This window comes from Uloborus diversus, chromosome 3, assembly GCF_026930045.1.
Source record: "Uloborus diversus isolate 005 chromosome 3, Udiv.v.3.1, whole genome shotgun sequence".
Taxonomy (NCBI): domain Eukaryota; kingdom Metazoa; phylum Arthropoda; class Arachnida; order Araneae; family Uloboridae; genus Uloborus; species Uloborus diversus.
The window spans coordinates 134,031,826-134,048,461 of NC_072733.1; the positions used below are offsets into that span (position 1 = coordinate 134,031,826).

Here is a 16,636-nt window from a genome sequence, read left to right on the forward strand (position 1 = left end):
ATTTAATGAACGAATACGTAAGTGATTTAGTAAATGATTGAATGAGTAAATGAAATGAACCAGTTCACTTTAAATCGCATGCACTTGACTAATTGTGAAAAATATTAAAAATACAAATAAGCTAAATATTAACTAAATAAATACTGCACCAAATATTAGAAGGTTCCAATTAATTAAAATGTTAATATTGAACTTTATCATTTGATAACATCAAAATAATTTTTGACTTACAACAAAATATTACTATTTGTGCATCAATTTTTGAAAATTGCTTGTATTATATGATTTGATTTTCAAAGGTTTTTTTTCTTGACTGGAATAGACTGCATATGCTGCTACATATTTAAAATATTACCAGGTACGAGTAAGTGAGGCTAAAAGCGGAGTAAATATTTCACCAATTCACTTCGCCCTGCTATTTCTCTTTGCCCCACATTCCCCTACATTGAGCTAAATTGAGGCGGAAGTCTTTATATGATAAACGTCATCTGATAATTTTATATTATATTGACAATGATTTAATTTTATATTGCCATAAAAGAATACTTTTTGCAAAAACGAAAAAACTTAAATTTAAATCAAAGACTCACTTCTTTATCACAAAAGTTCTCCTCCCGCATCCTACTATTTTTGAAAATCGTGATTTTTAACTTTTAACAAAAAGAGGAAAACAAATAAACTGAAAACCAGCTCTGATTGCAATTTTCTTTTGAGAGCAGTCATGTGTTTCTTTTAAGAAACGAGATGCTCGAAAACGAACTGTTTTAATTTAAACTGTTATAGCTCAAGCAAGCTTTCAAAACTTAAAATAGGAGATTATCTTTGTTTTCGTTCATGAACTATAAGCGAGTTATGATAAGGATTTTTTTTTGTGTGAGATTAAATGCGATTTGTTGCTAAGGATGTTGATCAAGAGGGAAATTAAGGTTTTTCTATTGAGTGAATGATTTTTCAGATCCGTGAATGATATATCTTATAGAAATGTAAATATTTTGAGTTTTACATACTGATATTTTTATGAGATCTTCCAGAAGTCATGAGTATCAGATTTTGTTATTCATTAATTTTCTTTTGCAAGACATTTTTGTTTAAAAAACTAAAACAAACAATTTCTCCATCAGAATTGTTTTTTTTTTGGTGTTTCTGAAATATTTTCATATCTTATTTTAGACTATTTTTATTCTAACGTATAATGCGAATTAAAAAAAAAAAAACTAAATGACACCATTGTAATAAATTTATACCATGGTAATTACGTACTTTGTTATAAAGCATGGCGTCAGGACTCTTAAACTGGTTTACATACATCTTAAAACTGCAAACTTTATTCATTTAAAAAGGGATTCTTAGTAACCTGAAACAAGTGTTTTCTCTTTTTTTTTTCTTGCAATTTATGTGTTCTAAAATGTCTGTCTGAGCTTTCTTCCCGAATTAAGATAGACATTGTACCTCTGATGATTTTCTCTGAACTCAGAGAACTATTTTAATTAATCAGTAAGTTGCCACCCTTAAGCCAGGGCTAAGACGCATATGCATGCAAAAACGCTATGCATGCAAAATACTGGCAGTCTCTGGATGTCATAACCTGGCTGTCGGTATAATGCATGTAATCCTTTTAATGTTATGCTAAAGATTCCCATTGACGTCTCCTTTTCAAGTCAATTGCAATAACAATTCAATGCATTATAATCATAGATCCAGTAGCTTAGTTTTATACTGCCGTGTGCAGGTAAAGGGCAGTAACTGCAGACTTTTCAATTTTCATTTTAATCATCCATCTTACGTTAGCTTTATTGTACAAGATTACTTAATTGATTTCCGCTGAAAAAAAAAACGTCTAATTCCAATATTTCCCTATTGTTAGTATTGCATTCAAAACACGTTTCTTTAAATATCTCGAAAACTCATTTCTGCAGATACTGCCGTTTACCTTCCCACGGCAGTATAGTATCAGATAGGTTGTATATCAGTTAGATGATCATTTTGATATGTATACACCATTGTGCAAAATAATGGAATCATATAATATAAGTTTTCATGAAATTGTACCGGTGGGTCACGCACGCATGTGCGAACAATGGAACCGGACGTGCATGGAACGAACCATGGTGGAGCGCTGTCCCGATGCGTTTCGGAGTCAATGCATAAAAGCTTTTAATTCATATGATTCCCGTACGATATTATTGCAAAACATTGATTATTTAATAAACGTAAAAGACAGCAATGACAAGATTTTTTAAATAACATAAAAATATATAATTGCATTGAATATGTAGTAAATCCAAAATCTAGTATCGAAGCAAATGAAAACTTCAAAAATATTTCACTCGATAATATTGCAGCACGTTTAGAAATGGTAAACCGCTGAGGATTTTTCATTGAGGAATTTAACCCACTGTGTTCATAACTAATTTCCAAAACTTTCATTAAATTTTAAAACTATTTTGAAAAACCTGCAAATCATACATGAAAAGCATAAAAGAATGTCGGGAGGAATGAGACAGAGCTGCATTTAATGTGGAATGGAATGTGAAAAGTTTATTTCTAACTTATTCAATAGATGCAGCAATTTCAGACTTTTGCGGTACATCTACCGGTCGAAATGTTTTTTTTTTCATTTAATCTCGGCATAAATGCAGCGCCGTCCTCTCGACTCTCCCTCATATTTAAAAAAATTGTTTTGGGTGAAATATTTCTAAATGAGACGAATATTTAATGAACTGAACCAGAATTAATTTTGAAAAACGCTATTGTTTAAAGCGGTTATTATTGGAGAAAGTTATCAATATGATAATTCAGAAAGAAATGGCATCATGTTTTGCAGATTACAATCGTTTCAAATTTTGATGCGACATTTTGAAAATGACTAAATCAGTTTTGACGACTAAAAATGTTAGTATATGTAAGAAATTTACGTATTTAAAACGACATTTTTGACTATAAAAAATTAATTAAAAGAAAAAAGAGAAAATAAATCTATATTATTTCGAACAGCAAAGATGCACAGTTAGTACTATAAATTTAGAGTGGAAAAAAAGGAAATAATGAAAGGATCAAAAATTTTTATGCGAAGAATTAAATAAATGTCCAATTAAACTAAAAGTAGTTTTAAACTTAATAATGTTTTGAAATGCGAAGTATTTAAGTTTAGGAGTGAGATTTTGAAGAAATAGGAATAAATTTCTATTCAACTTGTATATGTTCGAAAAAAAATCCACAGAAACTACATGCTCAGATATAGTGTATACAAATAATCATGTAATAGGCTTTGATGTATGAAATGATGAATAATATTTTAATTATTCAAATATGTAAGTATTGTTTTTCAACTGAAGGTTTTAACGAAGAACTTTTACATCCTTTGTCGAAAAAGAAAAACATATTAAAAACTAGTTATTGAGCAACTAACTTTTGAATTATTTTATTTTCATGTGTTGTCTAAAAGTCATAAGTCTTTATATTTTTAAAAATAATTTCAGTTTTGTAAAAATTATGCTATTAAGTAGACTATAATTTGGAAAGATAAGATGCTTGATCTATCTTTGAAAAATAATATTTAAATTTTCATCACAAAAGAAACAAAACTTTACCACATGTGACACATGAAACATAATTACAATCGTAAATAACTTTTGTTTCTTGTCTTTAAAAATTTTTTTAAGTTCATGCAAGACTGAATGTCTGCATCTCTTCTACAACTGCCTAAAGTCAATCTGTCAAAAAAGTTTAACTAAAGGCATTAGTATTATCGTTTAAAGAGTAATGATTAAAACCCCTGCATATTAAATGATGCGGAAACATTAATCCAGTTTTTTAATAATCCTGTTTGTTGATGATAATTGAATTGAAAAAGTGGTTTACTTCCTCTCAAAGTTACTTAGTGGAACTGTTTGTTCTCTAATTTCTTAGACGTTTGTTTTTGAAACAGCGTTCATATTATTTTATGAAGGTGTATGACTGTTTACTTACATTTATAAGTGCTGTGCGATTGAAGACCTCGGTGTAAGAATGAGACTTCTACACTTTTTGTCGGTTTTGTGTTTACATTGAAATATATGAAGAAAAATATGATCCTTCTGGAATTTGATGACCGAATGTTCAATTTCAAAGCTTCTAAAAATAAAAATTTTAAATAAAATTAAAAAATGAAAAATGTCTTAAATTATTTTTTTAAGTCAAAGTTGGGTGAGCGTAATAATGCAATAAACCCTTGCTTCAATTAAAAAAAAAAAATAGAAGCATGCTGAATGGGAATAGAAAAGCAATATTTTGTTAGTAAACGGTTAAAAAATGATAACCACAATTTCTGTAAATTGATTTTTCGAATGAGAAAATACTTTAAAATGAAGATAAAACTGAGCTCCCCTTCTCAGTTGTTGCATTTTTTGATTGACAAAATATAAATAATTGAATATTAGGTTTGAAATTTAGAATCAGGAATCTCAACGAACAAAAACTAAAGACAAAACTAAAAGACATAAGCAGTCCTTATGTGGGGTACTGAAAAATAAAACCTCGATATTTATTGCAATTTTTTGGGCACCAAGTATTCTTAATTATGAATACATTTCAATTCATAAGATTAATATGGGAAAAAATTTCAATCAAAAAGAGCAGCTAACCAAGTAATATCTATTTAATAACCATAATATATTTTCTATAAAATGGTTTTCCTACCATCCAACCTACTATTCTCCCAAACGCTTTACAGGGAGAAAGTATCAAGGCTACTTTCACTAGTTCTTTGAACGCCTGGAAAAGGTTTCACATCTTCAAACTCTGACATACTTACTGCAGCGTGACCTCGCACATTTCCCCACCCCTTTCCACTTTCCCGAGACCAAACGATGATTATTTATCTCGCCGGTATTGAATGAGCGCGGCTATTTCAAACACAGCGCTTAGACAGTATGGACAACCTGTAAGACAGTTATACCAGAACTTATAAAAACTCAATTTTTTCTCTCGTTTCCTGCACAAGCATCATCACCATGACGACCTATACTTCTAGAGAAGAACTTTTATCCAGGTTTACTGTGGCAGATTATGTTATTTTTATTGCCATGCTTTGTGTTTCTGCTGCTATAGGAGTGTATTATGCGTGTACTGGTGGAAAGCAGAAGACAACAAAGGATTTTTTCATGGGAGGGCAGCAGATGGGTGTTTTTCCAGTTGCTATGTCCATACTGGCTAGTTTTATGTCGGCTATACCAATGTTGGGTATACCGGCAGAAACCTATCTGACAGGAACACAATTTTGGATGGTCGTCGTTGCTTATTGCTTTATGTTCCCAACAGTTGCTTACATCTTTATGCCATTATTCTACAATCTTGGTCTATCCAGTATTTATGAGGTAAGAATAATTAGTTTCTAACATAAAATGCATTGAAACATTACTTCAATATTTCTACATCGATAAGTATGAATTATCTTAGATTTCGTGAAAATTTCTAATTGCTATTTTTGTTCTAATTTTAATCGCAAACAATAAATATAAAACTGATTAAGAAAAGTATTTTCTCTATAGTTCAATTCAATATCGAAATATGGTGTTTGGTGAATGATATATATGAAACTAACTTTCCCCTATGATGTTGAATAAGAATGTGATAATTAAAAAAAGAAATTGTAAAATTTTGAAGTCCAACTTCCAAAGTTTTTTTCAATGTGAAGTATTTTTATTTTGATTTGTATTAAGTTTTCATTTGCAAAATTGGGAAAATGGTCTATCAGTAGTTTCTTCAACAAAATGGAAGAGCTTTCTGGAATTATTCATTATTGTACCCATTGTTTTACAATTTTAACGCATTTAATACTGTTTAATCAATCTTTCTTCAATTTATAAAAATGTTATTAAAATTTGACGTAGAAAAGTGTTTTTTTATCGCTGCACAAAAAGCAGAACTCATGTGTCTATGTCTTTAAATAGTTATAATTAAATATTATAATGTGTTCAGCTTCAATAAATAATTTCTCCCATATTAAAGTATTAATGAAACATGAACGAAAGTACGCGTTACTTTTATAATTCATATTAATGTGCTAGTATTAGAATGCAATGCACTGCAAATGGAAAAGTAATGGTATTTCAGTTTTTTCTACTTCAAATACCTTTAATTAGCCAAATATGTATATTACCTTTCAAATAATATACTATCTTGATTTTAGTTAGCTTATTTAAACAACCAAATTATTATGTATCTAGTTCTTCTGAAACATAATTGACCCAACTACATTGATTTTGAACTAACTACATTAAAAACTGAGCATTTTTCTAGAAAATAACTTAATTGCTCTTAGATTATTTTTTCTGTTCTAGTATTTTATATAATGTAGTAATAAGTACAGTTAGTGTATGCACGAACTCCGAGCTGATTTCTTTTACTCACTTGACAGAAACGAAAAACTTATTTTTGGGCTGATTTAAGGTATTGCGAAATAAAAATTTATCAAGAGATGGATTCGCACCAAACATTTCAGACATACGATTTGTGGTTACGAGGAATCTCATCTGAAAAGCGTAGAAATGGTACAGTCAAAATATTATTCAGGTTTACAAATTTTTAGGGCTGATTAAAGATTGAAATTATTTATAGAAAACATTCATAGTATTTTGATTTTTGCATTTTTATGCACTGGACAAGAGATAGCATATGATCTCGAAGACACATGTCTATCCTTTTTTTCAACTTAGGGACTGAAATTTGTTGTCTTGCATTAAATCATTTCATCATGAAATCATCATTGTTAGTCGTTCATCTGATTGTATGCAAAGAAACATAACTGAACACGTCAAGAGGAAATGCTGATCAACAAAAGCGGTATATATATAATTCAGAACAATATTTTATTACTTTTTCATATTTTGATGACTTTAATCCAATAAGTTCTTAAAATTGTAATTGGTCGTTAAGCTTATTTTTAAGATTAACGATGAGTTTTTTTTTATTAGCGAGTCATTTCATACTCCTTATTCTCGTTTTACTACTTTGGTACGTTTATGATGTTTTAGTACGTTTTATGATGTACTACGAACTGCCTGTGTAAGCGATTGGCAACATGAGGTGGTGTCAATTCAATAACATTGACGTTTGAAAGTCTTTCGTAAATCCTTTGTTGCTGTTGTCGTATAAAATCAGTATTAGAGTCTATTTCTTTTGTCTATGAATACCTTCTAAAAGAGAGAAGTCCGATTTGATTCAAACAAATTAGTTACACTTGCTCCGAACACAGTCAAAATGTTTTTTTTATTTTGTAGTAATGTCAAAACAAGTTTATTTTATAGAAAAAATGCGTTTCTACATCAGCATTTATGATCATGCTGCACTTGTTCACTAAATTATGTTCTTAAGCCTTTCAGTTACAAGAAAGAACAATTTCTCACTCCAAAATATGATTGCTATTTTTTTTGTTTTGTTTCTTCAACTTACAACTCGTTAATTTGAATTTGAATGACTTCGTTTAAAGTTAAGTTGCAGGGGAGCTCTTTGCAAAAGTTACTCACATACATGAAATACTCGTACGTTTCATTTGATCAACAAATAAAATTACCTAACAGTAAAAAAATATGCAGATGAAAACTAAATCGAAAAATATTTTATTTAGGTTTAGATGTGAAAATCATTTATAGATCACTTTGTAAGGTATTTCTTGGTGACCGAGTGGCAGCGAGGAATGTTTGATTCCAAAGTAGTACAGAAGTTGATAATTAAAGTTTATTAATAAATAAACTAATTAAGTTGACCCGACATTAGTAACTTTCTTTTCAAACAATCACCGAACACCGTCCAATAAAGCATTTTCAGTTCAAAAGAAAAAAAAAAAGATAGGTACTAACTTACGTGAAATAGTGCATTATAATAGTGCTAAATAGAAACATCTTATCTCCAAGTATAGTATGGCCACAAATAAAAGAAAACAGGAAATTATTTTGAATGTGAATAAAGCGAAAGTTTTTACAAAAGTCATTACAAAAAAAATGAAATTAGAGAAATTGAACTATAAAATAAATTTTATCGTTCAAAAGAACGACCATTCAGTTTTAGGAGATCGCACTGCACCTTTCCTTTTACGGAGTCCGTCTTTTTGACCTGTTCGTTCATGCAGGACACACCCCTATTCATTCCCAATTTAATTTTATTAATTTATTTTACGATGCTTCTCAGAATGATCACAAAAGATTATATATTTCTTATACTGCTCAATTAGTTTGATCTGATACAAGGTTTGACCCAAGCAAGTTGTTGCAAAGCTTCCCGGAGAAATGGTTTTCATTTTATTAAATTGTTTATAGAAATGCCAGACTTTTGGCCACAAAGCCAATAGTTTTTGTTAGTTTTTCTAAATTTTTATCTTTTTCTGAAAGCAAAGAATATTTAAAAAAAATAATATAGACTAGTCTTTGAAATAAGAGTTGGCTAGTACTTCGTGCTGTCCTGCCAAAGATGTGAGACCGTCATAGTTGGTATAAGCTAGCTTTTACATTTCTAATTTCCTTCTTGAACTACAACAAACTTTCAAGATTGCAGCTATAATGACTTTGATGTCCACTAAAAGTCAATTGAATATTTATTTCATTTTTCTTACTTGTTTCTCTGTTCTATTGAGTTTGTAATGTCGTTTCCCTTTCTAATTAGAATAACCACAACCGTTATTTCTTTTTTGACAAATTACAAAGCTTGATATCGTCTTTTCGTGGGAGCAGCATCATTTTACAATAGGCATTCTTTCACAATCCTTCTTGGAATTAAATCCCAATACAAGTACTTTTTTTTTCAAGATTTTACTTGCATAGCATGACTTATCAATCATCCATTTTATTCATAACGCCGCAGCCTCACATCCGCTGAACGTATGAATACAGCTGATAATTGTGAAATCTTAACAGCTTTCTATTCAATTTTCCCTGCGATTTAGGATGGCATTCAACTCTTTTATTTCTTTTTAAGGACAGGTAAATTGAAAGTTTGACCCACATAGCACCTCGAAGCAATAAAACTGTGTGTTCTTTTTATCTCCCGATAACAATGACAATTGGGGTATTTAGAAATTACGGAAGAAGATGAATATAGTTCTCTTTCTACACCATTTTCTTCTTCCTACTTTTTATCAGAATGTTTTGTTCTTAAAATGTAAATTAATACGAAAGTTAGGTTGATTTTTCAGGAAAAGAAAACAAAACATATCCTGTAGTTAAATGACATGAATTTACTTCCATCGAATTATGTTGATGGAATGAGATGGTTCGTTTTTTCGGAACTTTCAACTGAAAGATATTTATTAAGTTGGGAGGATTATAGGGTTTGATTGAAAAAAAGAGAAAATATTTATAAAAATAATTAATTTTTGTAAAAACATATTTTTTTGGTGGGGGAGGGAGCAACAGCATGATTTAAAAGCATAAAACTGCAAAATTTTACCACCATTCATTCATTTTTCACTTTGATTGATGCATATTAATTAGGTTCATTGTAGGTCTTTTTTGATATATGAATTTGTCACACTTCTTATCTATTGGACAAAATTTGATGTAGAAATTTATTTCCTTGGCAGTTTATAGAAATTTTAGTGTTTCAACTCGGAGATATCATTTAAGTGGGAAGGAGTTTAGGTTTAGACTATATAAATAATTAAAATATATTTTTCCCTTGGAAATCAGTGAGAAAGTAACAATAGTTTTTTGGGAGAGAAACAGCACGATTTAAAAAAGCGTAGAGTAGCACAATTTTACAATCATTCATTGATTTTTCACATGCATACAATTCATGCATATTATTGCATATTAATTGTGTTCATTGCATGTGTTCTTGAAATGTGAATACGTCACACTACTTGTCCATTGAAAAAAAAGAAGGATAAGTTTATTCACTTGCTAGTCAACAGAAATTCCAGCGCTTCTGTATTAAATGAGTTTATTAATTCGCCTGCACATTGGACAAGGAAGAATACTCTTTCTTCAGCCTAATTTGCTAGCAGAGTATCACATAAGAGCATTTTATTTCGTTAAGTTGGTATAATATTATATGATAAAAATCTAGTCGTATAAGAGAACAACTAGAGTATCTTATGAGAAAATACTCTTTCGTAAGTAGCATTAGCTAGTAGTGTGTCATATAAAAAACTAGTTCTTCGTTAGGTACACTAAAGAGTAAATTATTTCATATATACTGTTATGCATACAAAAGTTATGGCGAAAGCTTCCTCACAAGCTAATTTGTGAAGATAAATCTAAATAATATGTCCTTCTATTGTAACTTTTTAATATGAGTGATTTAAGAGTAAACAAAAAGTTGCTCTAAATATCACAGATATTTCTTTCTTGTACACTAACATTAATTTTTCTCCTTGATTTATAGACCGGTAAAAATGCATATTTCATAACAAAAACTGCGCTTGTCAAGTTTCGTCTCTTCATTTTTTCGCGTTAATATTCAATTGATTTCAACCATCAAACTGAAAAAAGGAACTAAGAAAATGTAAATAAACCAATAATACCCACATTTGTAACAATACTTGATGGACTTTATGTGATTTTTTACATATTAAGTTTAATACAGACTATTTATGAATAATTTAAATGCAATATGCATAAGGGTTCTAAAAGCTATAGGACTCGTGCACTTTTTCCAATAAAGGTTAAGCCCTGACTTATAATGATACTAATAATAAGAACTACGTACTTAACCGTATAAGCCATTTCTACCAAAATTTTTAGAATTTAACGTCATAAATACACAAATAATTTTGTTAAAAATAGCTTTACTTTAATGATAATAACTACAAAATATCAAAATTATGCAGCTATATTTTCTAAAGCAATTTTCTCTAATGAAACGAATAGTTTTATACAACGAATATCGGAAGAACTTCATTGGAGTTTAAAACTACCTTTAATCACATTCGGTACAGTGTTTATATAGTGAGAAATATCGAAATATCAGCCCTCCAGTAGTAATAAGAAATATAACAACATTATAAACAATATACATAACAAAAATTTCCTCAGAATTTGGAAAATTCTGAAGTCATGCTAAGTCATTTTAGATAAAAAAAAATGTTATATAGGGTCTGGTGGGGTAAAGTGGTCATAAAATCGTAAGTTTTCAACTTAGGTGGTTAATAAATACAATAAATTCTTTAAACATTTCAACTTTTTTTGTTGTTATTTTACATTGCATTATTAAAGAGCACGGTACATTGAATTTTAGGAAGAAAAATATTAATTTTAGTAGTTTTACAGAACTTTCTTTTCCCTATGTTTTTATGACCACTTTACCCCATGGGGTTGGGGAAAGTGGTCATAGCATGGGGTAAAGTGGTCATAATTAAAAATAGATGCAAAACCGTTATAAATAACCCTAATACTTGTATATTTCGGTTGTTTTTGTAATGACAAGTATATTCATAAGCACATGCGTGTACACACGAATATTTTCGTGTCGTGTTATACACGAGTAAACACGTTCCTATATGAGTAGATACATGTATACATCAGATACATGCAAGCACGTGCCTACTCAAGTATATACGTGTATATACGCATGTATACGTAATAACGTACAGGAGTGTATACGTGTCTACACGAGTACATACGTCATACATGTCACGAACATATACGTTTCACGTATATATACGAGTATATACGCGTATAAACGAACATCATATGCGCTTATGCACTTGTATCTCGAGAACATACGTGCATACTTGAGTATATACGTATATAGTAGATGTAGTAGATGTATATATAGGCATATATAAGTGTACATACATACATATACGGGTATACATGAGTGATTCGTAAATACATCCAGTGCGTCTTTGTACGTGTCTACTCACGTATATATAATATGGAAGCACGATACATATACGCATGTATACTGCCGTGTGCAGGTAAACGGCAGTATCTGCAGAAATGAGTTTTCGAGATATTTGAAGAGACACGTTTTGGATTCAATACTAACTATAGGAAAATGTTGGAATTAGACGTCTTTTTCGGGTCTTTTATTCAGCGGAAACCAAATAAGCGAGTTTGTATAGTAAAGATAACATACAACAGATGACAAAAATGCAAAAAAATGAAAAATGAAAAATCTGCAGTTACTGCCCTTTACTTGCACACGACAGTATACGTGTAAACACGATTATATAGACATGGTTACATTTACGTGTACACACCAGTACATGTATGTATACACGAGAATATACGCTTATATACATGTCGGCCTACAGAGTGAATCAAAGCTCTTGGGCAAAAATCAAAGGGCCGTGAGAGGGGAGTATAGGAAGCAAAGAATCATAAGGAAGTTATAATCATTGACGCGCTGCATGCACACAAAGCCAGAAACTGATGGATGCAAAACATGGCATAAATTTGTTGCACAAAGATGATTTTACCTAACATTTTAGTTTTTAAGAAATATTTAGAGCAGTTGTTAAAAGTTACGTCCTGTAGTAACTCTAATACACGCATCACAACAAAGGCGCAGCGGCTGATGAAAGTTTTTCAAAAGTCTCGTTATTGTAACAGAGAGTGATCTGTGAATGCGACGCATGTATTACAGCTGCAGGCTGCAAACTTCATCAATCGCTTTAAAACTTTCTTAAGACCTAAAATGTTGTGTAAAATTGTCTTTGTGTAATAAATTTGTCACCTTTTTGGAATCCATCAGTTTCTGACTTTGCGTGCATGTAGTACGTCAGCATTGTGTTTGTGACCATATGTTCCTTACTTATGATTTTTGCTTCTTATCCTCCCCTCTAACACCTTTTAATAATTTGCTCAAGAGTTTAAACTCACCCTGTATACTTGTATTTCTTATGCTTGTATGTGTCAACCTGAGTATATAAGTGTTCGTATATTAACGAGTATACGCGAGCATATACGTGTATAGTAGAATGTATAGCTGTATGGATAAAAAATACTTGCAGACTACCCATATAGGTATTTATTGGTGCATTTATGTGAAAACGTCTATGTACGTGCCTAACGTGTATATATGCGTATATATATACGCATATACTCATATATTTAACCCCCGTTTACTGTAAAAACAATACATATTAAGAAAAATTAATACTTAATTTGTATCTGCTTTCTACTTAAAGATTAAGTGACATTAGAAGAACAATATTCGTTAAGCCTAATATTATGACCACTTTACCCCATCTTACTTAAATTGTTCTAAAACATTATCTAAAATAGATTCAGCTAACTGCTAATGAGTAAGAGTTCTTGACACATGTAGGAAGCTTCCTGTGCAGTCAACCTGTTCATAATTCTAACAAACAAAATTTCCCAAGGAAGTTAAAAAAGGTGTTTAGATTTCAAAATTTTTCATATTCACGCAAAATATTTTTTTTTGGACAAATAAAATTTTGCCAGTTGTGAAATTTTGTATTCAAAATGTAGTTTCTAACTGCCCTACTCCAAAATAAAATGTTCACATTCATTCGAACATTTATTTCCAAGCTATAGCCATTTATTTAACGTATGACCACTTTCCCCCACCAGACCCTACTTTTTTAAAAATGAAAAGAGTTATTTACTATATAAAGCAGTAGGCTTCTTCTTTGAAATTTTCCTCAAAACTATTATGTGAATGTTGAAAGATTGGTTATGGGAAATAATAACTGAATTTAGCAGTGTTTAATCGTAAAAAACCTGCTTTAAATAACTTTTATGCTTACAGTTAACAGGTTGCAATTGTAACCTAGGGGAATTAATTTATGTTATGTTGCATTAGAAAACCATTGGATGATGGTTTTTCCATTTCTAGTAAAATGGCCTATTATTTGGATTACCATAATTTGCCAAATCTCGTTGAATGCCATAGCCATCATTTTAGAAGAAAGGAAGAAGTGAGACACACTAGTATAAGTTTCCGGATCGGCTACTTTGAGCTTTAAAATTTGAGCGGGCCCCGGATAAAGTAATATACCCTAATTACAATATCAATTAGAGCTCACTTAGATAAGCTAATATAGATTAGCCTAGAGTAGATGTAATGTAATTGGAGAACCAAGTAATGTAAAACTTATTGGCTAAAAAGTTAGAACCGAAAATTAAAAACAACATTTTCGTCATGTTATTAATTGAAATATAAAATCTTGCATTTGATAGAAATGCAGGGAACGATCGATGACATTCGTGATATGGTTACAACTAACCCATAAAAGATATCCAGAATGTATCGCAATTATTGCATTGATAGGATATTTAGAATATTTTCATAGCTTTTCATCATTTTATCAGGAAGGCGCATAAGCAACTTTTCCAGCTCGCTATAAAATAGCATTTCTTTTAACTATTATCTTCAAATCCGAACATTTTAAACTCTGGACATCAATCGGGTCTGGTGATTGAATCTCGGCATGGCCGGACGAAATCCGGACGTCTGATAACACTACCTACTCTACCTATTCTAAATAAAAATTTCACCGATCTTGCAAGAGCAACGATGATGTGCAACTTATTGTTTTTTTTCGGAATGAAGGCATTTAAAAACATGCACTGCATTTTATTTGCTTACTTTTTACTTTTTTTTTACATGCATAGTATTTTCCCCCCTACAGAAGACATGAACGAGTCTTTGTTTGGTTGAAATGTGACTTCTTTCGCTAGTTCAACTTTCTACCTGCAATAGAAAACAATGTTTGTCGGAGGCGTTGTTCTTATTGGATGAATCTTTAATTTATACTTAATGTCCTTGAGAAGAGAAGGTCAAACAATGGGAAAGATGATCATTTAATGCGTTCTATCATTTCAGCTTTCCAAAATGACAAGAAGATGACACATGAAATGATTACAGAAAGAAATTTTTCACATGAATACCCAGATTATTTTCTCATTCATGCTGTTTTTCTGCAAAACATTTTGCTGTTTCGATATAATGGGGATTATTAATTCTAGCGTATGTGGAGTAGTTGTGATGTGAAACATTTAAACAAAACAAAACAAGAAACTTTTAACATTACTCGTTATAAGCACATGCGTTGCTAAAATGAAAATTTTTACGTTCAGTCTTTTCTGTATGTGTACAGACGTTACTAGTATGCTATACCAAAGAAAAAAATGGCTTTTTATCGAGATAATTACAACATAAATTTTGTAAACAACAATGGGAAGGAATACTTATAATGCGATTTTCTTTTACTTACTTGTTATAAGCACATGTGTTGATAAAATGAAAATTTTAGCTTTCAGTATTTTCTGTACGGGTACTGACGTTACTTGTATGCTCTGAAACAGAAAAAACGGCTTTTTATTGAGATAATTAAAGCATAAATTTTGTAAATAACAATGCAAGAAATATTTTTGTTTTTATCGAAAAAAACTAGGAAATTTTTGAGAAGTATAACACAGTACGTAGTGAAAGCATCACAGCTTAACTTTTGAACTTTGTAAAAGATATATTTCTGTCAGATATTTTCCCATTTTCGTTAGAAAATGTTCATAGATATGACACTTAGCTGTCCTTTATTTGTTCAAAGTCTTTTTTTTCCTTTCGTTTAAAAGGCAAAGCTATTAAAGTTTTGTAGTTATTTAAAATGCTTCTAATATCAAAACATGTGTATAACTATGTGAATACTAAGGAATGTGAATTCATTTTCATAAAAATTTGTTTTAAATTGCCTTTTATGTAATATCACTTCTATGAACGTATTATTACGTTCATTAAATTCTCTACCAAGACATTCAAGCATTGATCGTCAAGCTTTAGACTATTTGAAATAGATTTCATAGCACTCTCGTAATGGTCAGAATATAAATAAAATGCTTTTAACTACCGGTTCCAATTGCTTATGTTACAATTTGCTTATGTTAAATCGTTATAACTTGATTTTGATTACATAACTAAATATGTATAAAGATACGTATTCAACAAAATATTTTCAACTTTAATCCTTTCACTTACGATGATAAGATATTAAACCAAGAGTATACAACATATCCAGATACCACAAAAATTGAAATAGTTTAGTTTTTTTTTATAATTAAGACAAATTACCGTTACAAATTAAGTCTGGTATTTGACTCCAGTCTTTGCAAATGGCCGCCGTAAGCATAACATTTGCATACCGTAAGAAAACCCCGAAGAAACGAGGTTCTGATAGATTAACCTTCTTTTCTCTTTTATTGTCAATTGTTCTAATTAGAATAAGCTTAAATATTGTGAACTCCTGTCTGTCTAGTTCTGGTTTAAGTTAATAAAAATGATGTCGTTTACAAAGCAAAGAGCGGAAAACCTCTACATTTCTGTCGCTAAGAAAGATAGCTTGCAGTCATTTTTTTTTCTCACCGTTGTATACTTTTTTAAAAGTTCTTTTAGCTATCACGATTGCCAGTTTATGTATTGCATATCAGTCTAGCTTGTAATAGCGAAGATCTTCTAGTTCAAACTTATTCCCTCATTTTTTTAATCTGTTTCAGTCAAAATGAAAGTACTGTGTCACCACGTTTATCATGGATAGTTGACAAGCGCCAAACAGTTAAGACTATTCCATCTGAAAGAGTCTAACAAGGGAAACTGAAAAATAGCAAGGTGATTTTGATGCTCATTTTTCGTTCATTTCAATGTGCCTCGAAATTGGCAAATTGTCACCCCTAAAAACTGATTCTCCCGTTTCCATCTAAAA

General features: G+C 30.6%; 1 protein-coding gene across 1 annotated transcript in view; it reads left to right on the top strand.

The window, feature by feature from the left end:
- The first annotated feature begins 4,884 nt into the window (after positions 1-4,884).
- Positions 4,885-16,636, top strand: part of LOC129218144 (sodium-coupled monocarboxylate transporter 1-like) — a 74,937-nt gene continuing 63,185 nt past the window's right edge. Inside the window, exon 1 of the mRNA XM_054852357.1 lies at positions 4,885-5,354. Within this exon, the coding sequence (XP_054708332.1) occupies positions 4,992-5,354 (363 nt within the window). The 5' untranslated portion in view covers positions 4,885-4,991. The remainder of the gene's footprint in view (positions 5,355-16,636) is intronic.